Genomic DNA, 27,525 nt, shown 5'->3' with positions numbered 1-27,525 from the left:
ACATGTCCATCCTGGGCCTCCTGCAGTGCCACAATGATGCCACCCGAAGGTTGCAGGAACAGCAACTCATATTCCGCTTGGGAACCCTGCAGCCCAATGGTATCAATGTGGATTTCACAAGTTTCAAAATCTCCCCTCCCCCTACCGCATCCCAAAACCAGTCCAGCTCGTCCCTGCCTCCCTAACCTGTTCGTCCTCCCACCTATCCCCTCCTTCCACCTCAAGCCGCACCTCCATCTCCTACCGACCAACCTCATCCCGCCCCCTTGACCTGTCCGTCCTCCCTGGACTGACCTATCCCCTTCCTAACTCCCCACCTACACTCACCTTTACTGGCTCCATCCCCGCCTCTTCGACCTGTTTGTTTCCTCTCCACCTATCCTCTCCTCTATCCCTCTTCTATCCGCCTCCCACTCTCTCCCTATTTATTTCAGAACCCCCTTCCCCTCCCCCTTTTCTGATGAAGGGTCTAGGCCCGAAACGTCAGCCTCTCTGCTCCTATGATGCTGCTTGGCCTGCTGTGTTCATCCAGCCCTGCACCTTGTTGTCACGGTATAGGGGGTAACATATTTGAATAGATAAAGGATTTGTTAGTTAACAGGAACCAGATAACAGGGATAAATTTATCCTGTTTGAGTTGGCAAACTGTAACTAGTGGAGTGTCTCAGGGCTTAGTGCTGTGGCTTCAACTATTTATAATCTATTTAATGATGGATGAAAGGACTGAATGTATGTGCTAAGCTTTCCGATAATTTCAAGATAGGTTAAAAAAAAAAAGTCAATTGAAGGTACAAAGTCTGCAAATGGATATAGATGGTTTAAGTGAGTTGTCAAAAATTTGAAAGGTGAAGTAAAATATGAGTCAACACAAACTTGTTTATTTTAGCAGGAAGAACAGAAAAGAAATGTACATTTAAATAGAGAGAGATTGCAGAACTCAATGGTATAGAGAGTTTTGGCTGTCCTGCTAACATGAATCACCAATATGCTAGCATGCTGGTACAGCAAGTGATTATAAAGGTCAATGTAATGTTGCTGTTTATTGTTTATTAAATGAATGGAAAATAAAGTAAGCAAGTTTGACTGCAGCTGTGTAGGGTATTGGTGAAATAACATCAGGAGTACCATGACAGTTTTGGTCTCCTTATTTGAAAAATGTTAAATGCTTGAGTAGTAGTTGAGAGAAGGTTCACTCAACTGATTTGTGGTATGTGGGACTTGGCTAATGAGGAAAGATTGAACAGGCTGGGCCTCTATCCATTGAAGTTTAGAAGATTGATCTTAATGAAATATCTAAGATCTTGGGGGAACTGGATTGAGTGGAATTTGAGGTCGTTTCCACTACTAGGTGAGAATAGAAACAAGGGACATAGAATATGAATAAGAGATTTGCCCTTAAAGTCAGAGATGAGGATAAACTCTTTCAATCAAAGAGTTTTTAGACTGTGGAATTTGCTTCCATAGAAGTTAGTGGAGTCTGGATCTTTAAATTTATTCCATGCTGAGCTAGATTGTCCATCAAAAAAACAAGAAAGTGAAGGTATATGGAATGGAGGCAGGAAAGTAGAATTGACATCTAAACCAGACCAGCCATGATGTTATTGAATGGTGTAGCAGGCTTGACGGGCTAAAGGGCCAACTCACGTCCCTGTGTTCATTCACTATTTAAACGCATTGCCTGATAAAAGAGAAGAAAATTACCTTTGTAACGTTTACATCTGTATTTTGTCCATTTCCTTCAGATCGACCATGGTTGATGGAACCAAGGAAGGTTCAAAAGCTACAGGAAAAAGTTTATTTTGCACTACAGCATGTGATTCATAAAAATCACCTGGATGACGACACATTAGCAAAGGTATTTTTGAGCAGCCCTATTGGTCAAATGGGAGTGTGAAAGTTATGGGAAAATCATAGCATAAAGGAAGAGATTTGGCCTAAAGGAAAACTGCGCAGAGTCATTCAGTAATACCAAAGAAGTGCAAATCAATTTATCTTTTTTCAGTAGTTAGGGGAACAGATAGGTTTATCTTCAGATGTCGACATGACTCCAGGATAGTATTTTACCTCCTTGGTTCCAGGTCTAGGAACTAACAGAGCAGCTGTAGGACATTCTTTTAGGGAAAGGTGAGGAACTAGAGGTTGTGGCACACATTGGCACCAATGACGTAAATATAAAGACAATTAAGGTCCAAAAAGTAAAATTTATTAATCCAGCCACTGAAAAGCAAGACTTCTAAGGCAGCAAGCTCATCATTCATTACTGTATCACATACGAGTGAGGATAGAAATAGGAAGACTGAGTGAATGAGCATGTAACTAAAAAAATATTGTGGAAGGGAAGGCTTCAAATTTCTGGGGTATTCAGAACAGTTATGGTGCTACCGGTACACGAAGGATGGACGGATCAGAAACGAAAAAAAGCCATAAATTGGAACAATGCAAGAAGAAATACTAGAATCAACCTGATTCAAATTACAGATTATTGTTGAAAGAGTGGGATCAGAAAACTCTGGCAACCACCTGGAAACCGATATCCATTTCAAGCCTACCGACTCCCACAGCTACCTCGAATACATCTCCTCCCACCCACCTTCTGCAAAAATGCCATCCCCTATTCCCAATTCCTTCACCTCCGCCGCATCTGCTCCTGGGATGAGGCATTCCAATCCCGGACATCCCAGATGTCCTTGTTTTTCAAAGACCACAACTTCCCCTCCACAGTGGTCGAAAACGCCCTCTACCGCGTCTCCCACATTTCCTGCAACTCATCCCTCACACCCCCTCCCCGCAATAACAGCCAAAACAGGATTCCCCTCGCCCTCACGTACCACCCCACCAACCTCCGGATCCAACGCATCATCCTCCGACGCTTCCGCCATCTGCAATCTGACCCCACCACCAAAGACATTTTTCCCTCCCTACCCTTATCTGCTTTCCGGAGGGACCACTCTCTCTGGGACTCCCTCGTCCGCTCCACACTTCCCACCAGCCCCACCACTCCCGGCACTTTTCCCTGCAATCGCAGGAAGTGCTACCCCTGCCCCTACACCTCCCCCCTCACCCCCATCCCAGGCCCCAAGAAGACCTTCCACATCAAACAGATGTTCACCTGCACATCTGCTAATGTGGTATACTGTATCCGCTGTTCCTGTTGTGGCCTCCTCTACATCGGGGAAACCAAGCGGAGGCTTGGGGACCGCTTTGTGGAACACCTACGCTCGGTTCACAACAAACAACTGCACTTCCCAGTCGCGAACCACTTCAACTCCCCCTCCCATTCCTCAGACGACATGTCCATCCTGGGCCTCCTGCAGTGCCACATCGATGCCACCCAAAGGTTGCAGGAACAGCACCTCATATTTTGCTTGGGAACCCTGCAGCCCAATGGTATCAATGCAGACTTCACAAGCTTCAAAATCTCCCCTCCCCCAACCGCATCCCAAAACCAGCCCAGCTTGTCCCCGCCTCCCTAACCTGTCCTTCCTCCCGCCTCAAGCCCCACCCCCATCTCCTACCTACCATCCTCATCCCGCCCCCTTGACCTGTCCGTCCTCCCTGGACTAACCTATCCTCCCCCAACTCACTACCTACACTCACCTTTACTGGCTCCACCCCCACCTCTTTGACCTTTCTGTCTCCTCTCCACCTATCTTCTCCTCTATCCATCTTCTATCCGCCTCCCCCTCTCTCCCTATTTATTTCAGAATCCCCTTCCCCTCCCCCATTTCTGAAGAAGGGTCTAGACCCAAAACGTCAGCTTTCCTGCTCCTCTGATGCTGGTTGGCCTGCCAGCCAGCTCTACACCGTGTTATCTCAAAAAACTCTGATGTCCAAAGGGACCCAGTTGTCCTTGTTCGTAAGTCACTGAGATCTAGCCAGCAGTTGTAGCACACAATTTGGAAGGTAAACACACTATATCACAAGTGCAATTGAATATGGGAGCAAAGAAGTCAATTGCATAGAACATTGGTGAAGCCACAGCTAGAATATTGTTTGGACTTCTGATCTCCTTACCTAAGGAAAGATATTGTGCTATAGAGGGAGTGCAGCAGAGCTTCACGAAACTAATGCCTGGGATGGTGGGATTGTCTAATGAGGAGAAACTGAGGAGAATTGCCTTGTTTTCTGTGGAAGAATGAGAGACACTATCATCCAAACTTACAAAACTCTTAAACGGGTAAATGGGAGTGGATGCACAAAAGGTGTTCCGCTGGCTGTGGGATCTAACACCAGGGACATGGCCTCAAAATAAAAGGAAATCCATTTAGGATTGATATGAGGAGGAACACTTTCACTCAGAGGAAAGTGAATGCTTGTAATTCTCTACCCCAGTGGGCTGCGGAAGCTCAGTCATTAAGAAAGTTCAAGATGGAGATTGATAGATTTCTATTTACTAATGGGACCAAGGGATATGAGGACAGTTTTGGAATTTGAAGTTGAGATAGATGATCAGCCATAATCTAGAATGGTGGAGGTGGCCCAACAGCCTGAAAGACCTACTCCTGGTCCTGTGTTCCTATGTTCAAAGATGATCTGGCCAGACATGGTAGACAAGGTTTACTGTCAGGATTTGTGCTGCCTCAACAAAATGGGGTTAGTGGAACATTGTTTGCAGTTTCATTTAAGACTGCGTACTTTTCTCTTCTTTCAGTTGATCTCCAGGTTACCAACTTTAACTGCACTTTGCAACCTGCACACTGACAAACTCCAGGCATTCAAGCTGTTGCACCCAGAGACAGCCAACAGCCTGTTTCCTCCTCTCTATAAGGAGCTCTTTAATCCGGACTCTTCGACTATCCCCAAGTGACGGTTGTGGCCGGCATGTGCCGCCATGCTTGCAATAAAGCTCTCTTTGGAAAAAGACAAAAGACATGTAAATTCGAGACTTCTACATGAAAACAAATTTTACTACTGCAACACTAGGAATGTCCTGCACTTAAATAGATTCTTTTTCACCGCTACCGATTAAAGAATGTAAATACTGCACCTGATACGGAGCTTTATGGAACCGGTCAGACAATGTACAAAAGCTAAGTCATTCTACTTTTATCTGTTTTAGGGGTAAGTTTTAACAATCAGATGCTGGTTAATACTGTTTTATAATTAGAACCGTGATTTCACAGTATTATTCCTTCTATTCATGGCTTGGATATGATTTAAGAGAATTCAGCCTATTGGGCTGAACTGTTTCTGTGTGTATTTTTTTTTTCATGTCTGTCGTTGGGTCTTGCAATTTTACTTTCAATGTTTTCGAGGATGTCACATTTCCAACATATATATGGATGAAAGTATATATTTGGAAAATATGTGGAAGAAAAAAGGACATAAACAAAAGCCTTGTCTGGATTGTCAGGAAATTGAGTGTGGATTCTAGTATATTCTATGTAAAGATGGTTTTAAGGATTTGTTTCTTGGAAATGTAAACTTCAGATTTTTAAAAAAAAAAGCACTAGTTTTCCACATTAAGCTATATTTTTATGTGTAAAGTTGCACAGAATGACAAAAAACACAAATCAAAAAAGATAGTATTTGGCCTTTTTAGCTGTAATGACGACAACCAAGTAATTTCTGTTCCAAAACCTTGTGTTGGAAGCTGTAATGGTCTTTTTTTAGTAACAGTTTGTGTCTCAGTATTTCAGACAGTAGCTGGTATTACAGTGACATGGATCTACAAGGAAAGGCTTTTAGCACATATCTTTATCACTCCATAACAGAGCTGTCAGCCAGTGAGGGACATTATAACCCCATTCATACTTTGATATTGCAAATCCCTCTCACTTACTGTTTTTCATACAAGGCCTATTTTTTGTTCTCAAAATTTTTATATTTAAAATATCAAGAAGCACTATTTGATTTATTGGTGTACTTAGACTGAACATAAAATTCTGGATGTTAATATTCTGTTCTAAATATTACAATTTATTTCAGCTTGTTTTATAGCTCTGCTAATGTTCTTAACTTCATTCCAATTTCAACTGCCAAAATAGTCATTATTTTAGGAAAAAAAGCCCGATAATGCAACAAGTTTCAGTTGGAAATGGACTTTGATTATTCGATACCAGCATGAAGGAGTTTCTTGGTGCTCGGCAAACAGTAGCCCTTTTTCTTTCTAAATGCAGTGCAGTCACCAGCAAACAAGCCTATATGTTTGTCCTGTAAAAATGGTCATATGCATTACTGGAAAAAATATTTTACTTCGAATGCTCCTTGTCCTTTATCAAATTCATAATGGGGAAAAAGAGTGCAGTTATGATTTTAGTTATGATGTCTGCTCTGCCAGTAATGGAAATTTTTTGAAAATCTACCAACCTTAAAAAAAAAACTAATGTCTACATATCAAACAGACCCAAAACCAGGAAGGTTGAATCTATACATTTCATAGCCACAAATTTAATTATTAACCTTTGCAATCTATACGCAAGAAAGCTTGTGTGCAATGTAATGAGTTACTTGCAGTTCTTTTACATTTTTGAAACTTAAAAAATTATTTTGAAGGCTGACTAGCATTTGAGCAGAAAAGTGATTCTATCATTTATTGTTGTATTCTAGCAAATCAATAACTAGTGGGGTGCATGGTTTAATTTTCTATGATTGGGGAAAAAAAAGCAACAAACATGACAATTGTGTCTAGATGACATCTTCCAAAGCAAAGCTTGTAAGGCAGACTTAGCATTCTTTGAAATATTGCTCTCATTTATAAACCCAGGAAAGCAGACAGATGGCAAAACTATAAATGAGAGGGAGAGAAAATGATTACAGCTTTGTCAGTAAAACATATAACTCAAGTGACCCTGATAGCTCAGAGTGCTATTGAATTGTACAGATGTGAATGTCCTAAATTCAATCCTTGGTGTCTGTGCTGTATGAGATGATCTCAGTCAGAGCAGCAGTGGGGTTGCTGCATTTGTTGCATTATTCTTGGGCTTTATATTACTCTCATTCCTGATTCTTGTTCAGTGATGCCAGCTGAAAAACACGTGCAGTTGTTCAACGAAGAAAAAGTTCTCACTTAATTACGACACCTTCCATATACTAACAATCTGTTCATACCAGCTGCACAGGCACCGATGTAAAGGATGGCCAAAGCAGTGGAGAGCAGCCCTAGTTTAACTTGCCACCATCAGGAAAGATAGGAAGAAAACTGAAGGTTTAAATTTTATAGGCTCAAGATAAACTCCCCATTTTTATAAGGCACAATTGCTTTTAAACAAAATCTATTGAATTAATTTATGAATAGGATTGCAGGGAAGCACCTTTTCAGCTTTTCCAATTGCCTTCCACAGTCATCACTATTAGTCTCAACATTAAGTGCATAAAGGGGAAGACCAAGTTGAAAAAAAAACACTTGGTTGTTGCTTTGCTGAAATAATGCCTTCCACATGGTGCAGAAATGTAAAACCAATGTTATACTGTGACATTTGAAGATAAAATCTCTTCTTCTTGATATCTGGCCCTTTCAATTTGACAAAAGAAAATCCCACTCTGTACTTTACAAAAATGCATGATATTTCCAATTTAGCTCTTACTGTTTGTTCTTTCCTCTCTCCTGGAATAAAAAGAAGCTTGCAAATTGTATTACAATCTTGCAATCTCTAGCTGTAACTCATCTGACATGTCCAGTATCTAAAATGAGCTAGGAGTTAAATAGATGTTTATTAGTATGCAGTCTGTATGAAATTGACAATTATATACTACAAACTTGCCCATTTTACCTGAGTTTCAAGGCATTTTTCCCAAGACATTTTATTACATTTTAATTACTATGTGAGGTTTTTGTTTTGCTCACAGTACAACTGTCTCTTTATAGCTAGACAGCAGCCATTCTTTGCTCTCTGCTGCTATTACTGTTCTCTCCTGTATTCAGACTAGCCTTTCCCTAATCATTTTATTATTACAAAACATCAGTCTGATTTCAAAATTAGAATGGTGACTGCTACTTTGGAAATTCTGATGGATATCCTAGACTCCATATAACAACCATTGCCAAAACTAAAGTATCAAAACCAATAGGAATAGTGGAATAAATTTCAGTAGGAGTTCTCCAATGTCCTTGGAGGGATCGTAGATCAGAGAGGACTGTAACAGTGAAATGAATTTGGACATTGTCAATCTGATGCAGCTTTCAATGGTGCACCATCTTCCATGTCTTAGCAGTAATTTATGTTTTCTGTAGTATTTATGGGATGGAGTGTATTTAATGTCCATTCTTAATTGCCCCATGAGCAATTAAGAGTCATGTACATTGCTTTGGATTTGGAGTCACATGTAGACTGCGCATAGTAAGGCTGGCAGATTTTCTTTCCTTTAAAGACATTGGTGAACTATCAGGGTTTTAATGACCATCAACAGTGGTTACTATAGCCACCATTAGGCTGACTTTTTATTCCAGATTTTTTTCATTGAATTCAAATTTCACTGTTTCCTGTTGAATTATTTGAACCCACATTCCTGAATAATAACCTGAAATTCTGGACTACTAGTCCAGTGACATTACAACTAGAGCACCATTTCCCATTCAGGGGATCCATTGGGAAAGCTAGTTTGAACAATTTTTAAATAGTACACTTGTGCAGACATAAGTGTGCTTCTAAAGTTAGATTAGTTAGTTAAACACACTACTCTGGCAAATTGGAGATTTTTCTCTCCTTCTGATGTCTGTTGGCTTTGAAATTTCTCATTGCTGACACTAAATGTTAAGACCAAACAAAAAAAAAATCTTTGATCTGTGAGACTTCGAAAGCAATTTCTTTTAAATATGAAACATCATGAGACAGGTTTTCCTGTTTCAGCATCTGGAGACATTAGGAATAAAATGCCTGCAAGGGAATCATCCAGTTTTCTCCCTATTCATTTAAATGGATATAGAATGCAACGGGTTCCCTATCTGTCATCTAAACATCTCTCTAAACATTGCAATTGACTAATTCAATTCAGTATAACAAAGAACAGAAAAATCTCCTCTGCATTTTACTAGTCCATTTGTTTTCTAAAGACCTGTTTCTCAGTTTCTTACTGTTCTTTATTACTTTTGGCATTGCACACAAAATTCCACTGAACTTCTGCAATTCCAAGTTCGTGCTGCAGACTATTTGTGAAGAATTTTATCGGAATTTGACTCCTACAACAGGAGGAGAGATAGCAGCATTGTTCAAAGGGTTTGTTTTTGAATCCAAATCTGCACTCCGAGAAAGACAGTAAAATTTCAAGCAATGATCTCAAATGTTCAAGACCTCTCTTCACAATAATTTATTCAAGTTGCCATCAAATTAAAGAGTCCATGCTGTTTGCAAAAAAAAAACAGTTATGGGAATACTAAACTTTGAACCATGAACACTAATCTTTCTGTGCTTTGACTACAACATCTTTAGTAAGGATAAGGAAAGCAACCAAAAGCATTTTAAATTTAAATCCTACTGAGTACAACCTACTTAGCACAACATACTGAGCACTAGTGCTGTCTTTATTTTTGTTTAATTTATCAGAGCAGCTTGGTTACTGTAAATTTTTTTTATTAGTGAGGATTAAATTCCATATTTTGCAAAACATTAAGGAAGGAGAGGAAATATTGTTCTATGACAATATGAAAAAAGTATTCCTTCTGGTAGTATTTGCAATGTTACTCCACACAGCAACTGGAGTAATTCTTCTTTCAATAGAGCCAATGTGTTATCAAGGAGTTAAGCTTGATCATCAGAGTAGCCGAGTGCAAAATCTTAACTTTACTTTCTTGCGATACCTGGCAAATTCATGCTTCAGAAACTGCAAGATCTACTTTTACACGATGTCTTTATTATTTTTGGATGATGTTTGCCTCAAAAAATGTTTAAAATAAGTAATAGATAGCATAACCAGTAGGAATAATGTCTTCAGTAACAAATGCATTTTTTTAAAAATTCAGACTCTTTATTTTAAATTCTGATTGCAACTTGTATCTGTGCAAAGAAACCTGCAAATGCAAGTTTTTTTTTTATGACGAGGAGCAGGGTGAAAGAAAGAAACTAGATGTTCTGGTCTGAAAACAAAAACCTAAAACCTGATTCCCACCAGGAGAATCAATCATAAGCACTAGGTACTTCCAATTCACAATGTTCCAGATTCAAGCCCCACATCAGGGGTTGAGTATGAAATTCAATGTTTGACCTTCTAGTCCAGGACTGGGGGAAGTGTTGCACTATCAGTAGGGTTGACATTCCTGGAGATTTCTTCATGTTGACAACACTAATTGTTGGAGGTGCCATCTTACAATAAGTTATGAAACTGTGACAACATCTACTTGTTTGGGTAGATGCAAGAGTTCTCATGCCTCTAGTTTGAAGAAGAGGAGAGCAGTTATCCCTGGGGTCCTGGCCAAAATGTATATCCCAAACAACACCCTAAAACCAAATTGTCTGGTTTTGATCACGTTGCTGTTTGTGAAAGTTTGCTGAGTGCGTATTGACTGCTGTGTTCATGATGACACTTCAAAGGCATTTAATTGACTGTAGATGTCCTGTTTTCCATTAGTACAAATGTAGGTGACTGTTCAAGAGTGTCAAATAATGGAGAGAGCAGACTTAACCAAGTTGTGCGTGAGAAACTGATTTGAAAGAATACTTGGCTGCCGTGGGAAATGGCATAGAGATTCTGAGAAAAACAGGAAAAATAGTATTGTGTCAGTTTACCCCTCCCAATTTTCCCAGAGGTGCATTTGCATCCATTTCAACAACTCTCCTGACAGTAGCAACATTTAAATCAAGAAAATTAATGAGCTTTTAATGAGCCAATCAGTGCTGACTTCACCACAGCAGTGCAATGTTATGAGGGTGATAGCAGCAGCCTTCCCTCACCCTGTGTTAGAATCACGGCAATTCAGTGGAATCATTTGGAAATATTTGAAAAATGCTCCCGCTAAAATGACAAGGATGCTGTCTTGCTGGGTCAGAGACTTGCCATTGCATTAGGATCTCAAGGAAATTGATCCTTCCATCAGTGCTGTGTCTGATACAGTGACAGCTGCTCCTTTGGTGAAGTGGCAGCCTTTCATGACTTCATACTCCTTGGATTTCAGCAATGTTCTCACTGGCGAGACAGTGGAGTCTGCTGGTCAATGGCAACAGTCCATAATGTATCAAGCTCCTCCCTCCAGTATCCAACCACCATTTTTTAATTGGACAACAAGCTTAGAGGCACTCAAGTAAGGATTTTGCCGATAGGCATGCAGCTGCAGTGAGCAGGGGCAGGATCTGAGCATAATTTCAAAACTTGAGAATGATCTAAGTATAGAAGCTTCCAGTGTAGGATCTCATATGGTGCAAAAGCAGAAGGTGCTGAAGAAACTCAGCATGTCTGACAGTATCTTTGGAGAGAGAAGGAAAATTAACAAATTAAGTCCAATATGACACCTCTTCAGACACCTAAAACAGAGACACTGTAGAAAACATGAGATCGGAAAGTTGCCCTCTGAAATATTTGTTTTAAGCTTAGAGTCATATACCACTGGCTAGATATTTCAGTCAGTTTCTCATTGACAGAAATTGTACGTAGAAACAATAATATTTTGAACACAGAGTAGCAAGTCCACCAACATTAATGGAACTAAAAATCAGAGTGTAAAACAGGATGTTGATTCCTTACTGCCTATTTTCCATTGATGCACAGTCAGAGTCTACCACAAGAATTTAGCCCAGTAACAATTTTCTGACTGACAGTAAGCTGGAGAGTATAGCACTGCTATGTGAACTTCCCCTTGAAATTGAAATTTGGTTTACAAGATTTTTATTTTGGCCAGTAGAGGGTGGCAGATCTCTATCAACAAAATTAACCAGCAGTGAACTGATTGTTTTAACTTGCTTACCTGTAGTACAAAACTGCACCAATGATGGCAACGATGCAAAGTCATAATGAAAATAAGCATTCAAACCTGTTTTGTATATAAATCTGTTGCAACCTGTGCTTAAATTTTTACAATATTTTGAAACACTTCGGATACATTTTGATATATTTGTCACAGTTACACTTTTAACGTCTTTTGGGAGGAAAATATTTTTGTAAAAATAGTTTAACCTTCTTCCTACTAAGGCAGTAGGAAATTTGTAAATTGCTGAACTATGTTAAAGGGAAAATATATTTTATTTCCAGATCATTTAACATAAAAGTGAGGTAGTTTTCTTTGTTCCCGTTGCAAAGCTTTTAGCACTTAATTGTATAGTTGTGATATCGTGGGGTAAAATTGTAAATATATTTATCGAGGATGGATGCATGCAATGTGATTTTCTCTTGCCTCCGATGGTTTGTATGTAACTATGTAACTATGTGGAAGCACAGTGACATTTTATAGGTTATCGTTTTGTACATCTGAAGTTCTCTCTTTTCAAACCATCTCCCTATACAGGGTATTGAATTTTATAAGACATTTACAGCCATTTTGTATGAATATAGGTCCAATAATTTTGTTTTTACAAGTTGTGAACTTCAAGGGACTTGCTAGCAAAATGCATTTTGCATACTGTCCCTTCGTTTCAAACTAATGGGGTGAGTTTGTCTTCAAACCAGTGGCTGTAATGATCATACATAGAGTAGTCAATGATCTAAAATCTGTTCATATCAACTACGAATCCCTCATCAAAAGCTCACCATCATTCCTATTTACACTGATCAAGGGGGGTAGAAATGGAAAACACATGGATTAAAGTGTTTGACTTGCAAACTTAAGGTATTTCCTTCAAGCATTTAAAATGTGAGAAATAAAGAACCTCTATTGGCACTCTTTTTTTATTTTGGAGCTATTTCATACCGATACTTTTAATTTGCCAATTTGAAATCTGGTGTGTGAGAGCATACGTGACTTAAAATAGATTAGTTTCACACTCAACATTAAATGTGTCATAAAGTTAAGGTTTTCAAATTTATGCATGTTGGCAATATTCTGGTTACACTAAACATTGGCAGTTGAGATGGCTAGGCAATTTGCCTCACCTTGGTGTGAGTAGAAAGAATTTTATTTTGATGTGCTATGTCTAATAAAATCATGAAGCTATTTATAAAGAATTGGTCTACAATTTTGTTAGAAATAGCGTAGAGTGGAACTCTTTCCCCATGATGATTATCTAAGAGTTTTTGCAAATAGTTTGTGATTTGGGACATTAGTGCAAAATGGACAATGTTGATTCTGCCACTATTTTGCATCTTTTTCCTCTTCTTATTTTCATTGAAGTACAGTAAGAGGAGGTAAAAATGGTGTGAGATGTAGAATAAGCAGCTAAATCATTTTTTTTACATATATTTAATGTCCAAAGTTGTGATTTCCTGCAGTAAAATGATAACATCACTTGCTGGCTTTAATAGATTCACCTGGTACATGCCTCACCCTGTGAATGATATAGTTGGACAATGTTCTGGATGCTGTCATTGAATGGAGAAATAAGAATTTTATAATTCCTTATTATTATCATCATTAATCTTCCTAGGCTCCAGCATGAACGAAACATCAATAAATTCCAAGTACAATAACTTCATTTCTTAATCAAGATAACATTGTATACATTTAATGCAGGATATAGTTTATATCTGCTAAAACAAAAGGAATGATTGTTTGATTCTGACCATTAGGTGAGCGTGCAGCTCAAGAATATTAATAATATTTATTTATTATATGTTAATGTGATTTTATAAGTGAACCATAAGAAAATTAATAACTTTATTATTGCTATGAGTTGAAACAGAAACAAATATTGGACTATTTCCCCACCTCTGAATGGCCAGTGTTTAAACCAACATTCAGGAGTACCTTTACGCCTAGTATACGTGATTGTTAGTACTTGAAAAATAGATGCACTTTTTATGACCCAGGCCCTCGTTTTTCTTTATTTTGTGATGTGGTGTTTTGCTAATGAAACGGGTCATAAGAAAACACTAGAGAGAGATGAACAATCTGAAACATTGCCTACTCTCGGTCAATCTATATTTAGGACTACCTGCCCAAAAATCCCATATAGGTGACAGGTGGTAATTAATGGAGATGACAGGGGATCCCACCAGCTGTCTAGAGAGTCAGTGAGAGCCCTGTGTCACCTCTTTAGGGAAGATCCACCACATTAGGTCCCATTAGACAGTGGCAGGCCTTCTGCAGGAATAAGAACATAAGGGCAGAAGTCCCACAACCTAAAATACACAGAGCTCTATCGAATAGCAATGTCACTGAGAAGGGGGTTTGCTGCTGCCAGTACAGTACACACTTGAGACCTAGTATCATTGCTAGCTCCTAGGTCAGAGGGGTGAGTGATGGCAGGAGGAGTTAACATTGCACTGGGAGGTTGGCAGTGAGGGTGTGAGCTGGATTTCATCTGGCTCCCCCAATTCGAATGCTGGGTCTCTTGATGAGGCACTGAGTGCCTTTGAATGAGAGATCCTCATCAAACTACACCATGTGTATTCTCCACGTGGTGAGCCCCCTACCCATCTCTGGGTTAATACTACAGTGGTCACAGGAAGCCCGTAAATGGACACTAATTGTTTTCATATCGTGGACTTATTCAGACTGGAGACAGGAAGCCAGTATGGTTTTCCCTGCCTGATTATGTAACCCACTGTCAAACTTGTTACTGAGATGGGAATTCATTTCAACCCCTTACATACATGGCAATCTGCTAAAAGCTGCATGCATCTCATAGGATTTATCACACAAACAGGCTGGTTCAAGCTAGAATTTGAATTAGAATTTTTGTTCAGTTGCAGGTGTACTCTGGAATTCAGAAGCTTTGTTTGTCAGTATTTTGGGCTGAATCTGAAGTACGTGAGTTTTTTTGGACGGATTTCTGCCATAAAGCCTATTGAGTTTTCTCACTGGATTTTACTAAAACTGTCTCATCTGCCACCTACTCTGTCCCTGTGGTGTCCCTTGCATCCATTTCAAACCAAACTTACCATGTTCCAGTCCCAAAACAACTCATTACTCTGCAGATATCCCAGAATTCACGATCATTCCTTGAACCCATGCCATCTTAACCTCTGTTGTGCACCTAGACAAGCACTACCAGTCCAGACCTACCCAGCATAGTTCCTGATATTTTCCTCAGAAATGCCAGACAAATGGAAATCTTTGCCCTGTTTTGTTGGTAGGGACCTGGAAGACTTGCTGGAAGGAGTGATACACACATAGGACCTCCTCCTTCCCAGGACCAGAAGTGAAGGCTATGGCACCAGCCCATGCCAGCCTGGTCAGAGGTTGTTACCTGACAGAATATCTAGCACTGTACAATGAATGTCAATCTCCTTCTTCACTTCACAAATATCAGCTCCACCAGCTTCTCTCTGATACCTCACCTCCTGTCTATCTCACCTCCCAACAAGGCTCACCCTCCACCACTCTTACTATTGCCCACAACATCTTCTCTCACTTGTTGTCACCTCCCAACACCACTAATCATGCATGTCCTCTGCGCTGCCTACTTACTCGCTCGGGACATCCCATCACCTGTAACACCTGTGTCACCCACTTTCATCTCCCATAATACCTGCCTCTCTTTCAATCCAGGTGGAAAACAGCCCACAATAGAGCAGTAAGACTCAAGACAGGAAGCTCCTTACCCCTTATTTGGAGAGCATCCTGACTTTCACTGCCCCAAATGGTGGGCTGACCATTTTCAAGCCCCTGAACTAGCCTGAGAGGTTTTCCTTGACTTACTGTGGCAGCACGCACTGAAATAAAGACTGTTTCCCCTTGACTTGACTGCGGCCTGCTGACAACCATTCCTGGATTTATATCTGCACTAAACAGCAAGGCAATCCAGAAGTCATGTGAGTCTGGTATCTCTGACTGAGGGGGAGAAAAAAATCGCAAAAAATAAGGGAAAGCAAGGCAATGCAAGATACGGAACACCCAGGTGGATTCACAGTGAGTGTGCACTATGAGTGAGTGAAGAGCTTGGAGATGCAGCCTGGTCCGCTCCTTGATCTGGGTGCATATTGTCTGAATGTAAGGTGTCCTAGCCACAGCATTACAATGGTAGTTGCTGGAGCAGCCCAACTTGCAGCATTAAAGTGCAAAAGCATTCTGTAGGTGAATCAGAGATTTGGCATGGGAGTTCTTAGAGGCTGACACATGTCAGGTGTCAGTATAGGACTAATCCTCTTTTGCACCAAAGGTGAAACAGTAATAAATGCATTTTACTTTTGAATGTTGTTGCCCTAATTCATTTAAGATCATATGAGTTCTGTTGTCCGACTGATCTAGCACAGTATGCTGTTTACCTCTTGCAGTATTCTTCAATGTCACCGTGATCATTACAGCTTTTTTAAAAAAAGATTAAAAATTGCTGTTGAAGCAAAACAAACCATGTTGTCCCCTAAAGAGCAATCCCTCTTAGCTCAACTGTAAAAATACACTTTGCAACAGTGTTTGAAAAATGTGACAGATTATTGACCAGTTTTGCACCCGTGGAGTAATTTCGGATGCACAAAGACATAAAGTCAGCACTATAATCTGGAAGTCAGATCTGCGCTAAGATAGGAGGAGGTTTGAGAGTATTTCCAGGATGGAGACAGTTCTTATCAGACAACTGTACTGCAATGCAAAGCCAAATTTTGAGGTGATCTATAAAGTGAACGTTTTACAGTTGATTTTGAATCCCTTTAATTTAGTGCTGAGACCGCCGGTTGCTGACTCTATTTGAAGGTCAGCAGTTTGATTTGCATTGAGAGGGCAATGAGCAATGCTAGACTCGTGACTGCATGACTGCACAGAGCTCATGTGTCATTGGACATAGAGCGACGAAAGAGGTGGCAACTCCTACATCAAACTCACGACAGTAGCTCCTTAAGATTGCGAACAAAACATTGTATTTGCAGAAGTATCTCACCTAAGAAAATGCAGTAAATAGAATAAACAATAACCAGACTATCTGTCACTCCTGGTGTACAAAATCTCTTAAAGGTGTAATGGTTAAGATTGTTTTTGTGGCTTGATTTTATGTATAAACGAGTGTCTTTTGGACTTGGCATAATCGTCCGGTTAATGACAATCACTGTTGGATGCAGTTATTGTACTGTTTGCCACTCAGGGATCTTAATCGTCAGAGGAAAGGTTTGGAATGCACAACGTCTGAGGTGAAAAATATCCCTCGACAAGGCTTTCAGTTCTGTGAGACATCGGGAATACGGGCCCGATTTTAGGATACGTTATATTATTTTGCACAACGGAAATCCTTCAAAATAATTGAATGCAACTTAAAAGATATAAAGAGAAAAGCAATGACAATTAGAAAATAAAAAGGGGATAAAACAGACAATCTGAAAGATAGGTTAATGTTTCAGTTGGAACTAATCATCAAGTGTCAATTTAGCTTCCCTTTTTGATCCTTATTAACGCATTAATACAATTTCAAAATGAAAAGTTACAGAAGTGTTAACGTGGCAGGGTTGATTTTTGTGACTTTTTGTCCCAATGAGTGCCCACTCAATTGTTCAATTGCTAGTAAGTCCAGCAAGAACCCAGGACATTAGTTATTATACTACTCCTCAGCTATGAGCAATAAAAGGTGTATGGTAACGTATTTAACATGATCTGTCGATCAGGGTTAAGCCTGATGAGGTCAGCGTTCATAATTCATACTCCAACATTTCAATTCAGAAACTTACCAGCCTCTTGATTCAGGAAAATTCCTGTGCTCATCAAATTGACTTTTACCAATTTACTAATTGATATAATTTGACCTTAGTTGGTCAGGCAGCATCTGGGGAGAAAAGCACAGAGTCAACTTTTGAAATGGATGGTCTCGTCAGAAGTGTTGATTTGTTATTAAAATATCTGAATAGATCTGATGAAGAGACCTTCAAAGTATACAAATTAATCCAAATTGAAATATTCAGAAATGATTTCAACGCCCCACCCCATCCCCCAATCCACGTTCCATTGTGTAGCACAAAGAGGGAGAAAAGGCAACATTTCTATTCTGTTCATGACCATGTATGTACACTGCAAATGGAAATATGTATATCCCATAACTCTTCAAGCTGGCAGTAGGTGTTATGATTCTCCAGTGGTCTGTGTGTGAATTGTCTAGGTTTGCCTATCTGATCAAGTAGGCAGGACCAATATTTGATTAGTTGGGTCCTGAAGAGTAAACTACATTACCAAATTGCATTCTGAACCTTTTCATACAGTGCAACGCATCTGTGTTTTTAAAAAAAAGGGGATTGAAAGGCTGCAAAAACTTTATTCATTCACTATAATTTGTTCATGCCTGAATTAAACCAATTCTCATTTTAAGTACAATCTTATTGATTTTTGGCAAGATAACGCTGAAATAATTTATTTCCAAATCTTGCAATAACTGCAGAGAAGAATTTCCTATGTGCAAACAAAAATTTAGCAAATAAGGTTTGGTATATGTTCCATTGTCTTGTGTGTCACAAACAAAGAAAGGCTTCTATTGAAGTTTAGAATTCCAAACATACATTAGATACAGTAAGCAATAATCTAAGGCATTTGGTGAAAAAATCTGCCACATAACTATAGAAAACACAAGGTTCATTTTGCATGCTGTTCCTTTACAATGTACAAAAATTCTGGTCATTGTTTTCTATATATTTGTCGAACCTGTATTTGATAAAGCTGTCGCATCAATTTACTGCTGTAGCTCTCTATCCACTCTGTTAATAGATCCTATAATAATACAGGCTAGTAGTTCAAACTGGCATCCGGCTTTGTAATTTTCTTATAAACAAAATCTCATTTTCTGAATAATTAAGAGACAGGGCGAGGTATACTGGTGCAATTGCCTCTCCTGTGATAAACATTTTTTGTATGAGAAATCTGATTGTAATTAGAATATTGTGGGCTTTTCTACTATTAGGATTTTTTTCAATAAATGACAAACAAATCCACTGACAGGACTGTCCATCTTAATTTATACGTCCCAAAGAGTTTTAAAAAAATGAATGTTAATAATAAATATGCAAAGGATTTGGGAAATCACTAAAAATTATGAGTAAGCTGGCAGTTGTTTCTCAGTCCTTTGAGGTTCAGTCTGTATATACTTATAACTCTTCACAACACACCCCAGTGCTGAGCATTCGTTTACTTTTTATGAATAAACATTAAGATTCTGGAGTTGGCAGCATGTCCTCTATAACCTTGAAAGCTTTCTTCTATCTTGAGTGCCATAAATCACAATAATAAAGATGTCTGAGAGGTATGGAATGTATTTAGCACAAATGTTGTACACAAAAGCAACAGGCAGTCTCAGGATGCCATTATGTACATAAAGTGAATTTTTCATGTTTCTACTGTTCATGCCACAAAATAGTGGATCACGGAATTTCACTGATCTGTCCATTAACTGTTCATTTTTTTGTACTTGAAAAATCACAGTTCATTGACGTGCTGTGCTAAATGAACATGCTGAATATAGCTATGAGGTGGTTCTATTTGGATGAAACAAAATCATATCATTTCAGAAATTTCATGTTCAGTTACAATGCTTTCTTAATGTGTTTTGAAATCTCCTGTGATTTCTATGACTACTGGTGCATCATACTTAATAATTTCTGAATGACTATGGTAGCACCTCAGTACCATTCCATAATTAAAACCAGACTGTGGGATTTTCCATTTCACTAAATATTATGACCAACTGTTAGCATTTTATTTTCTGTTCTGATATTGTAACTCTGTTAACAGCCATCAAAACATGAACATTTGTAATGATTACCAAGAGGTCGTGTTTAAATAAACTGGATATCGATTGTAATAGTATGATGCTACATTAACTATTACAGAATAGATAGGAATACAAACAATTAAAACTAAACAGAATTTATGTTCCATTTTAAAAATAGCTAAATTATTAATCTTCTAAAATCATCTACAATCCATACTTTGGGTTTCTTATGGTAGCTGAACTATGTTAATATTAAAAACTGATTCACATCATAGGATCTCTTAAAGAAATTTGAGACAATCGGAAATGTTCACTAGTTTAACGAAAGTAATATTTTCCTACTCTTTTCAGCTATGCTAGTGATATTGCACTATGGGCTTTTGAACTTTGAACTTTATCTAGGCTTCTCAATACGAGAAAAGAGAAGGTAGTGACATTTTAATATACATAGAAAAATGACCATGTACGAATCAGGAAAGTTCATTTCAGTTATCCTTGCCACAGATCTTAAAGGTTAATGAGAATGAGTTGGAAGGAGTCTGAAGAGTTTGTATTCAAAGCCTTTGCTATGGAGACTTCAGAGAAATCCTAATGCACTGGGGGAAGGCACTGTAAGAGTTCAGTCTTCTGTTTTCTTGTATATATTACAAAAAAAAAACTTTGGTTTGTTCTGTTAAGTAAACTGCAAATACTTTGAAAAGTTTTAAGTTACCTTGTATTTGAAAATATTGGCATTTTGAATTCTGTAAGCAGAATAGTTTAACAATAGTAGAAGTCTTTTTAATGCACATTAAATATTTCTGAATGTTTACTGTAAATGACAATCTATGTTTATGTTCCTTTAATGAAGAATGAAGAGTAAAGACAATAAAATGTATAATAAATCATTCTAAAATTAGTTGTGTCTTTTTATATGAAAAATGCAAAATGTCTCTACAGTACCTAAAACTCCAGGTTATCATTTAGCATAAAAAAATTGGCCTATTCAATGTAAACTGGCTGCTAAACAAGAACATGGGAACAAGGGTAAACTATTCAGCCCCAAGAGCTTGCTGCACCATTCAGTGAGTTCATAGCTGATCTGTATCCCAATTCCATCCATCTGCCTAGTTTCCATGGGTGAGAAATTAGACTGATTAGCAGCCCTAGATCTAAAATGGCATCTCCAACGTGTAGTTCTGGGGCATATCATGCAGACATGTTATATTGCCGTATCAAATGTCATACCTTTCACGGGTGCAACAATGCATGATTGTATTCGTTGAAGTAACAATGCAAAGTCAGAGAGTTTAAGTCACATATTCAGATTGAGGCTATACGCCATTGTGTTGTGTGGCATTATATGCTGAATGGGGCAGGCTTTGAACAAATGTAGCAACTCTAAACAGGGCACAGCTACAACACTAGCAGATACTTCACAAGTTTATGACAGCATTGAAGCAGAAGGATCTTTTGGTCACAAATAGAGGATAAACAACATCCCAGATGCTGACGATCGAATGCAGGATAAGCAGCTGAAATAATGGAGGGTCCCAGAAAATCTGGGGTAGTTGGTCAACCTGAGTTCTACCCCAATGATCTTGTGTTCCGCAACAGTAAATGCTACCATCTTCTCTGCTCCCTCACACTCAATCTTGGCTACTGCACACACTTCGTTCCAAAGCTCACATTCACTATTGCGTGCAACATCTCGATTCACTCACTCTCACCCACCCCATCCCCAGGCTACAAGACCTGCCTGCTGGATATGCACTCAGACCAGATATGCATCACTCCAGCCATTGGTGCTCAGCACTGTAAAGCAACATGGAGAGGAGGGAACATCACCTCACTCCAATTCCCCTTCCTCACAAGAAGACAGGGCAGTGCCAGTAGACAACCAGCTGGAGGAGGAAACACAAAGAGGGCCTACCAGAAAACTCCTCCTTTCACTTCCACATCACCAGCTGCCCTCAGCTCAGTGCGAGTTCAAGCGACAAAAGTAGAACTGCCTCTGGGCAGGACACATGCAGCCTGCCTGGGCCCACTAGGCAGAAGCACCCCAAGGTCATCCATTCAAATCTCCGAAGCCAAAAGGCTGTATTGCAGGGCTAGCACCCTCCATCCCATCAATGCAGCCTGGTTCTGCACTGAGATTTAGTGGGAGGGAAAGGAAGAAGATCTTCCGAGGGTGCATTTCATCGTAAATACATTCTCGCATTTCTATTTCTATTACACATTTGCTGATTGGATAATGAAGGCAGGAAACTGCAGTCAGACTTCACAGAGTAAATCACAGACTCAGCCTCTAACTCTAGGTTACCCATCCCCCTCTGCTAACCACTGAAACTGACACCCCTATACCACCTCACCCCTCCTCCACACAAACCATTACATTCCCCTCTTGGCTGCCCACCCCATTAACTTTAATCTTTGCCACATTCCCACCCACCCATTCATTTAAACATCTGTCTCTCCAAGTCCACCTCAGCCCCAGGCATATTGCATCACCACATCAGACATGGAAGTGCACTGACTCTCCATCAAAGCCAGGGTTGTGCTGAACGTCGATAGCTGCTCTCCTCCTGTGTGACCATGTTCCCTCCCATTGTCTATCGTACCCCCCTTTCAAATGTTGTTCTTCTGCGTTTCACAATTATTATCCCACCTACATCACAGTGTGCTGCCTCCAGTCCCCACAGCAGAGTTCCCCAGCTTACCTACAACAGCAGAGGTCATTAATAATACCCTATGACTTGCAGTGGACAGATCACCACATCTGATAGTCGCTTACCCCTTGACTGACTTGGATGGACCGCTCCGAATGATCACTGACCAGACACTCAACTGATCTCTGTGCAGCTCCTGGACTGGTCACAAAGAATCACAAGCGCTGACTGTAGCCCAGTCTCTGGACTGCAGAGGTGCCCCAACTGTTACTGCTCCAGTACTTTGCCCAGTTTGCTGAATACATTACTGGCACATGGTCCAGGTGTGAGAAATGACATGACCTGGTGCTGTACAGCAACACGTCCAATATCTTAATAGATGTTCACTGACAATCACAACAAGTTGCCTGGCTATGTATCAGCAGTAAAAGGTGAAGCATGATGAAAGTACTAGAAAGCTTTAAGTTCTGGCTGAGGAGGCAAAATGCAAAGACAATGAAAGACCAAGATACTGTGAATATCCAAGCAGACACAAAGTGAATGAACACGAAGAGAGCAAGTTTGGAGCTTGGACACCCACAGTCTAATGAATGAGGTGGATGTCTGACCCGGTGCACAAAGTCTGCTGGCAACAGCATTCCAATGAAAGATGCAATTGCACACCAAAATGCAGCATTGAGGTGCAGATGTGGATTTGGAGATGTGCCATGAGGGTGCAGTGAGGCTGGCAATTGTCTGATGCCAACACCTGTCGACAGGATTGCACATTCACAGCACGTGAAGCATGCCCTGAGCTATTGGTGACTGGTGTCCAGAGAAGCAAACAGCAAGCAGAATCACCCTCTGACTTTTATATGGAATTATTGTCTTCTGTTCTCTATCCAGTAAATGGGAGAATGGAAAACTGCATACCAAACAGATGGGATTAAGTAATGTGAGCAAATGGATGCAAAGAGTCCTTTTAGAGTCATAGAGATGTACAGAACGGAAACAGACCCTTCAGTCCAACTCATCCATGCCAACCAGATATCCTATATAAATCTAGTCCCATTTGCAAGCATTTGGCCCATATGCCTCTAAATCTTTCCTATTCATCTCCCCATCCAGATGCTTTTTAAATGTTGTAATTGTACCTACCACTATCACTTCCTCTGGCAGTACATTCCATACACGCACTACCCTCTGCATGAAAAGTTGCCTGTTAGGCCTCTTTTAAATCTTACCCTCTCACCTTAAACCTATACCTTCCAGTTTTGGACTCCCTTACCCTGGAGAAAAGACCTTGACTATTCACCCTACCCATGCCGCTCATGATTTTATATACCTTTGTAAGGTCACTCCTCAGCCTCCAATGATTTAGAGAAAATCAACTTAAAAAACACTTAGCTGTCCATCTGCTGCGAGGAGTTCCAAATTCTGAGTTGATCCAAGGTAAGCTGTAAATTTCACTGTTGGTTTATTTTTCTTAGATGGAACTCCAATGTCCAGAGCTACTTGAAACTACACAGCAAAGGCAGTCAGCTGTGAAAGTTCACTACCTGGTCTGAGAGCTGAAGGGTCTAGGCCAGAAGCATCGGCTTTCCTGCTCCTCTGATGCTGCTTGGCCTGCTGTGTTCATCCAGCTCTACACCTTGTTATCTCAGATTCTCCAGCATCTGCAGTTCCTACTATCTCTGAAACAGGTTCACTGTTCCTTTTCTTCACCTCCCACGTGGTCCTTGTTCCCTCTCTTTTGTTTTATTGTACCATTGTTTTGATCTTTTTTCCCAAAATTTCAAAACAATGCAATAGCTTATAAAACAGTAATTGCTGCTCCAAGAAATTGAGGAAATCAGCTCCAACACTGAAAATACCTCAAAATAAGATCAGCTCTTATAGCAGAGATAGTAAGAACTGCAGATGCTGGAGTCAGAGATAGCACAGTGTGGAGCTGGAGGAACACAGCGGGCCAGGCAGCATCAGAGGAGCAGGAAAGTTGGTATTTCAGGTCAAGAAGGGTCCCGACCCGAAATGTCAACTTTCCACTCCTCTGATGCTGACTGGACTGCTGTGTTCATCAAGCTCCACACTGTGTTATCTCAGCTCTTATAGCAACAATTTTCTCCCATCTGCCATCTTAGATTACCCAGGATCCTTTTCTTATATTAGTTACTTCATGTTTTAGTAGAAACATCCAACTAAACTCTATATAAGCAGTAACATATTCTACTATATTGTGCACCTGTTAGCATGTCAAGAATTGACTGTTATTAAACATATGTTGTGCCTGCATTAACTTTACTTACGTATTAAATATATAAACTGAATGAGGCTGGGTGTGCCGCTGAAGGTGCAAGAGGGCGATGTTAATCGACTCAGTTTAATTCCTTTTAAGCATTTCTCTAGTAGTCAGATACAACCGACTGGCTTGTTTTGCCATTTCTGAGGCTAGTTAAGAGTGAACCACTTTACTATGGATCTGGAGACAGACATCATTTGATAACTGGACCATGTCAGGATGGTAGATTTTCGCCTCTAAAAGAACTATAGGAAACCTGGTTGATTTTTACAACAATTAATCATGGTTTCTTGATCTTGAAATGCAACTGCTTCCTCATGATTTCCTGTGGAAAAATGTACAGATATACTGTCCATTAAAGACAGTGAATTCTTCTCTCTTATCTGGTTACAGCACCAAGGAAGTCATTCTGTTCCCTTCTCTATCTTGTTTATCTTGCTGTTCTCTAGCGAGATTCTCATCTCAATCAACATTTGACTGAGAATTGGACATTTTCCTCTTACTGTTGAGAATCTCGTTACTGCCAATCTCATCCCATTCTTCCACCTTTCCTGTCAATGCCCACATCCTTCAGGAGCAGCCCTGTTGAATCTTACAGGGTTTATTGGATAAGTCCCAGTTTCATTGGGATTTTTGGAGGGTTTGTCACTGTGAGGCTGCACACATTTATCTCATTGTATCTTACCGAACTCACCTCACTAATTACCAGCCCCACTGCTATGGCATTCTTCATGGCCAATGTCTGCCCCATTTTACTACACATCATCCCTGAAACAACTCCCCATTCAGCAGATATACTTCGAAAGATCAGCAATGCACTGCATCCACAGCATCTATGAAATGCCATTGTCAGTCCAAAGCAGCGCTACACTGGTTCCGGGCATGTGTGCAAGACATGTCAGATGGTGGGGGAGGGGCTGTGTGTATGTGTGGGGGAGAGAAGGTGTTCAGCTCCTTGCTTTTGGCAGGGTCCTGCATGTCCTGCTAAATGGGCTGATGTTAATGTGTGCTTCCTCCTCTTCCAGGACCAGCAATGGAGGCCATGAGAAAAGACCATTCCAGCCTTATCTGAGGATATCATCCTGGTCAGAGCAATCTCCACCATCTGGAGGAAGTACCAGCCTTGCAGAAAGAAGGTCACCACCACTCTGCGGGAGTAAGTGGCACCATCTTCTCTTCAATACCTCATTATCTCTGCTGTTGTGCCAACCTCCCACCAAGGCCCATAATCTATCACTCTCACTACTACATGCAACATCTCTCACCCACTGTCACCCCTCCCAAAGCCCGACACCACTAACCCTGCATGCCCTCTGCGCTGCCTACTCATTTGGTTGGCATACCTCCCCACCCGTTCCAACAGTAACAGCTGTACCACCCACCTCCATCTCATGTTATAGCTGCCTCTTTCTCATTCCAAGAAGAAAACATTCCCCCAAAAGGGTGCAAAGAGTCAAAACAGATGATGGACTGCATAACATTCAGCTCCTCACACATTGAATAGGGAGGATCCTGCTTTGACCATCTCCAAGCTCGCCCTAAATTGGTATCACAGACTTACTGTGCCAGGAACACTTGAATGAAAGTCATCCTCCTTAACTTGACTGATGTCTGCTGACAAGCATTACAACTTTCCTGGCTTTGAGTCTGTACTAAATGGTTAGGCAAGACAAAAAATATGAACCTGGCATCTGGCAGAGGAGGCAAAGTGCAAAAAGGCCAGGCAAAGCAATGCAAGGTAGGGATGCTGTGAGCATTTAGGTAGTATCCCTTGAGTGTAATGTCTTTGCTGCAGCATTATGGTGATAGTTACTGGAGCAGCATTGACATATGGAGGTGTCCTGAAAATGAAATGAAGACATGTTATTTGAGTTCCTATCAGAGAGTCATACAGCATAGAAACAGGCCCTTCGGCCTGCTATGTCTATACCGGTCAACAGACACCAAACCACACTAATCCCATTTAGCTGTAATTGTGCCATAGCCTACTATGCCCTGTCATTTTAAGCATTCAACCAGATGCTTCTTAAATACTGTGCAAGTATCTGCCACCACTACCCTCTCAGGCAGCACATTCCATATATCTACCACCCTCTGAGTAAAAATCTCTTCCCAACCACTTATTCCTCATCTTAAAATTATGCCTTCTAATCACATGTCTGTCATGAAGAAGAGATCCTCACAATATACTTTGTCTGTACCTCTCACAATTTTCTATACTTCAATCAGATCCCCCCTCAGCCTTCTCTGCTCCAATGAAAACAAACCCAGCCTATCCAGTCTCTCCTCATAACTAAGACTTTCCATCTCAGGCAACATCCCGATGAACCTCCTCTGCACTTTCTCCAGTGCAATCACATCCTTCTGATGGTGTGGCAGTCAGAACTACACACAGTATTCTAGCTGTGGACTAATCAATGTTGGAAGCCAAAGTCTCTGGATGTTGGGATGCACATGGCCAGTGCCCATGGAGCATGATCTTCTGTTAGGTGCTCACTCTGGTTTCCTTGCTGGGTTTTCCAGACATCAAACTTGTTGATGAATTTGCTTAGGTGAAAGGCTGAATATTACTGTGTAAATTGTTGTAAAGGCATTTATGAAGCAATAATCACCATCAGTTGTCAACTCACTGGTGCCTTCTGAGAATCTCACCATCCCCCCTGCAAAACAATGTTGAGATGGGTTCGCTGCACTTTTGTCCAATTCTGTCACACATTTCACCCTAACCCACTTCGCTTAGACCCCTATACAATTCCACCGTATTTATTTTAAAAACAAAAATCTATCAGCCTCAGATTTAAAATTAGACATCAATCTTTAATTACTGCCTAACAGGCGGCTGGGTTGGGTGAGGATGATGTTGGTGGACAACTTTCACACATGTGCTATGCTTTTCATGTGGGGTTGTTTCCTAAATATTTTCCTAAGGGATCTGACTCTGAATTTAAGGTGAAGTGAAAAA

At 40.2% G+C, this 27,525-nt stretch overlaps 1 protein-coding gene across 1 annotated transcript in view; it reads left to right on the top strand.

Annotated features, from left to right (window-relative positions):
- rorb (RAR-related orphan receptor B) overlaps nucleotides 1-4,992 on the top strand; it is a 103,077-nt gene extending 98,085 nt beyond the window's left edge. The window contains exons 9-10 of the mRNA XM_048594866.1: nucleotides 1,743-1,855; nucleotides 4,652-4,992. Of these exons, the coding sequence (XP_048450823.1) occupies nucleotides 1,743-1,855; nucleotides 4,652-4,807 (269 nt within the window). The 3' untranslated portion in view covers nucleotides 4,808-4,992. The remainder of the gene's footprint in view (nucleotides 1-1,742; nucleotides 1,856-4,651) is intronic.
- The last annotated feature ends 22,533 nt before the right edge of the window (nucleotides 4,993-27,525 follow it).

The sequence above is a fragment of the Rhincodon typus genome, chromosome 3, assembly GCF_021869965.1.
Source record: "Rhincodon typus isolate 14 chromosome 3, sRhiTyp1.1, whole genome shotgun sequence".
NCBI classification, from domain to species: domain Eukaryota; kingdom Metazoa; phylum Chordata; class Chondrichthyes; order Orectolobiformes; family Rhincodontidae; genus Rhincodon; species Rhincodon typus.
Note: the sequence above shows the minus strand (reverse complement) of the source record. Positions and strands in the feature narration are given on the sequence as shown.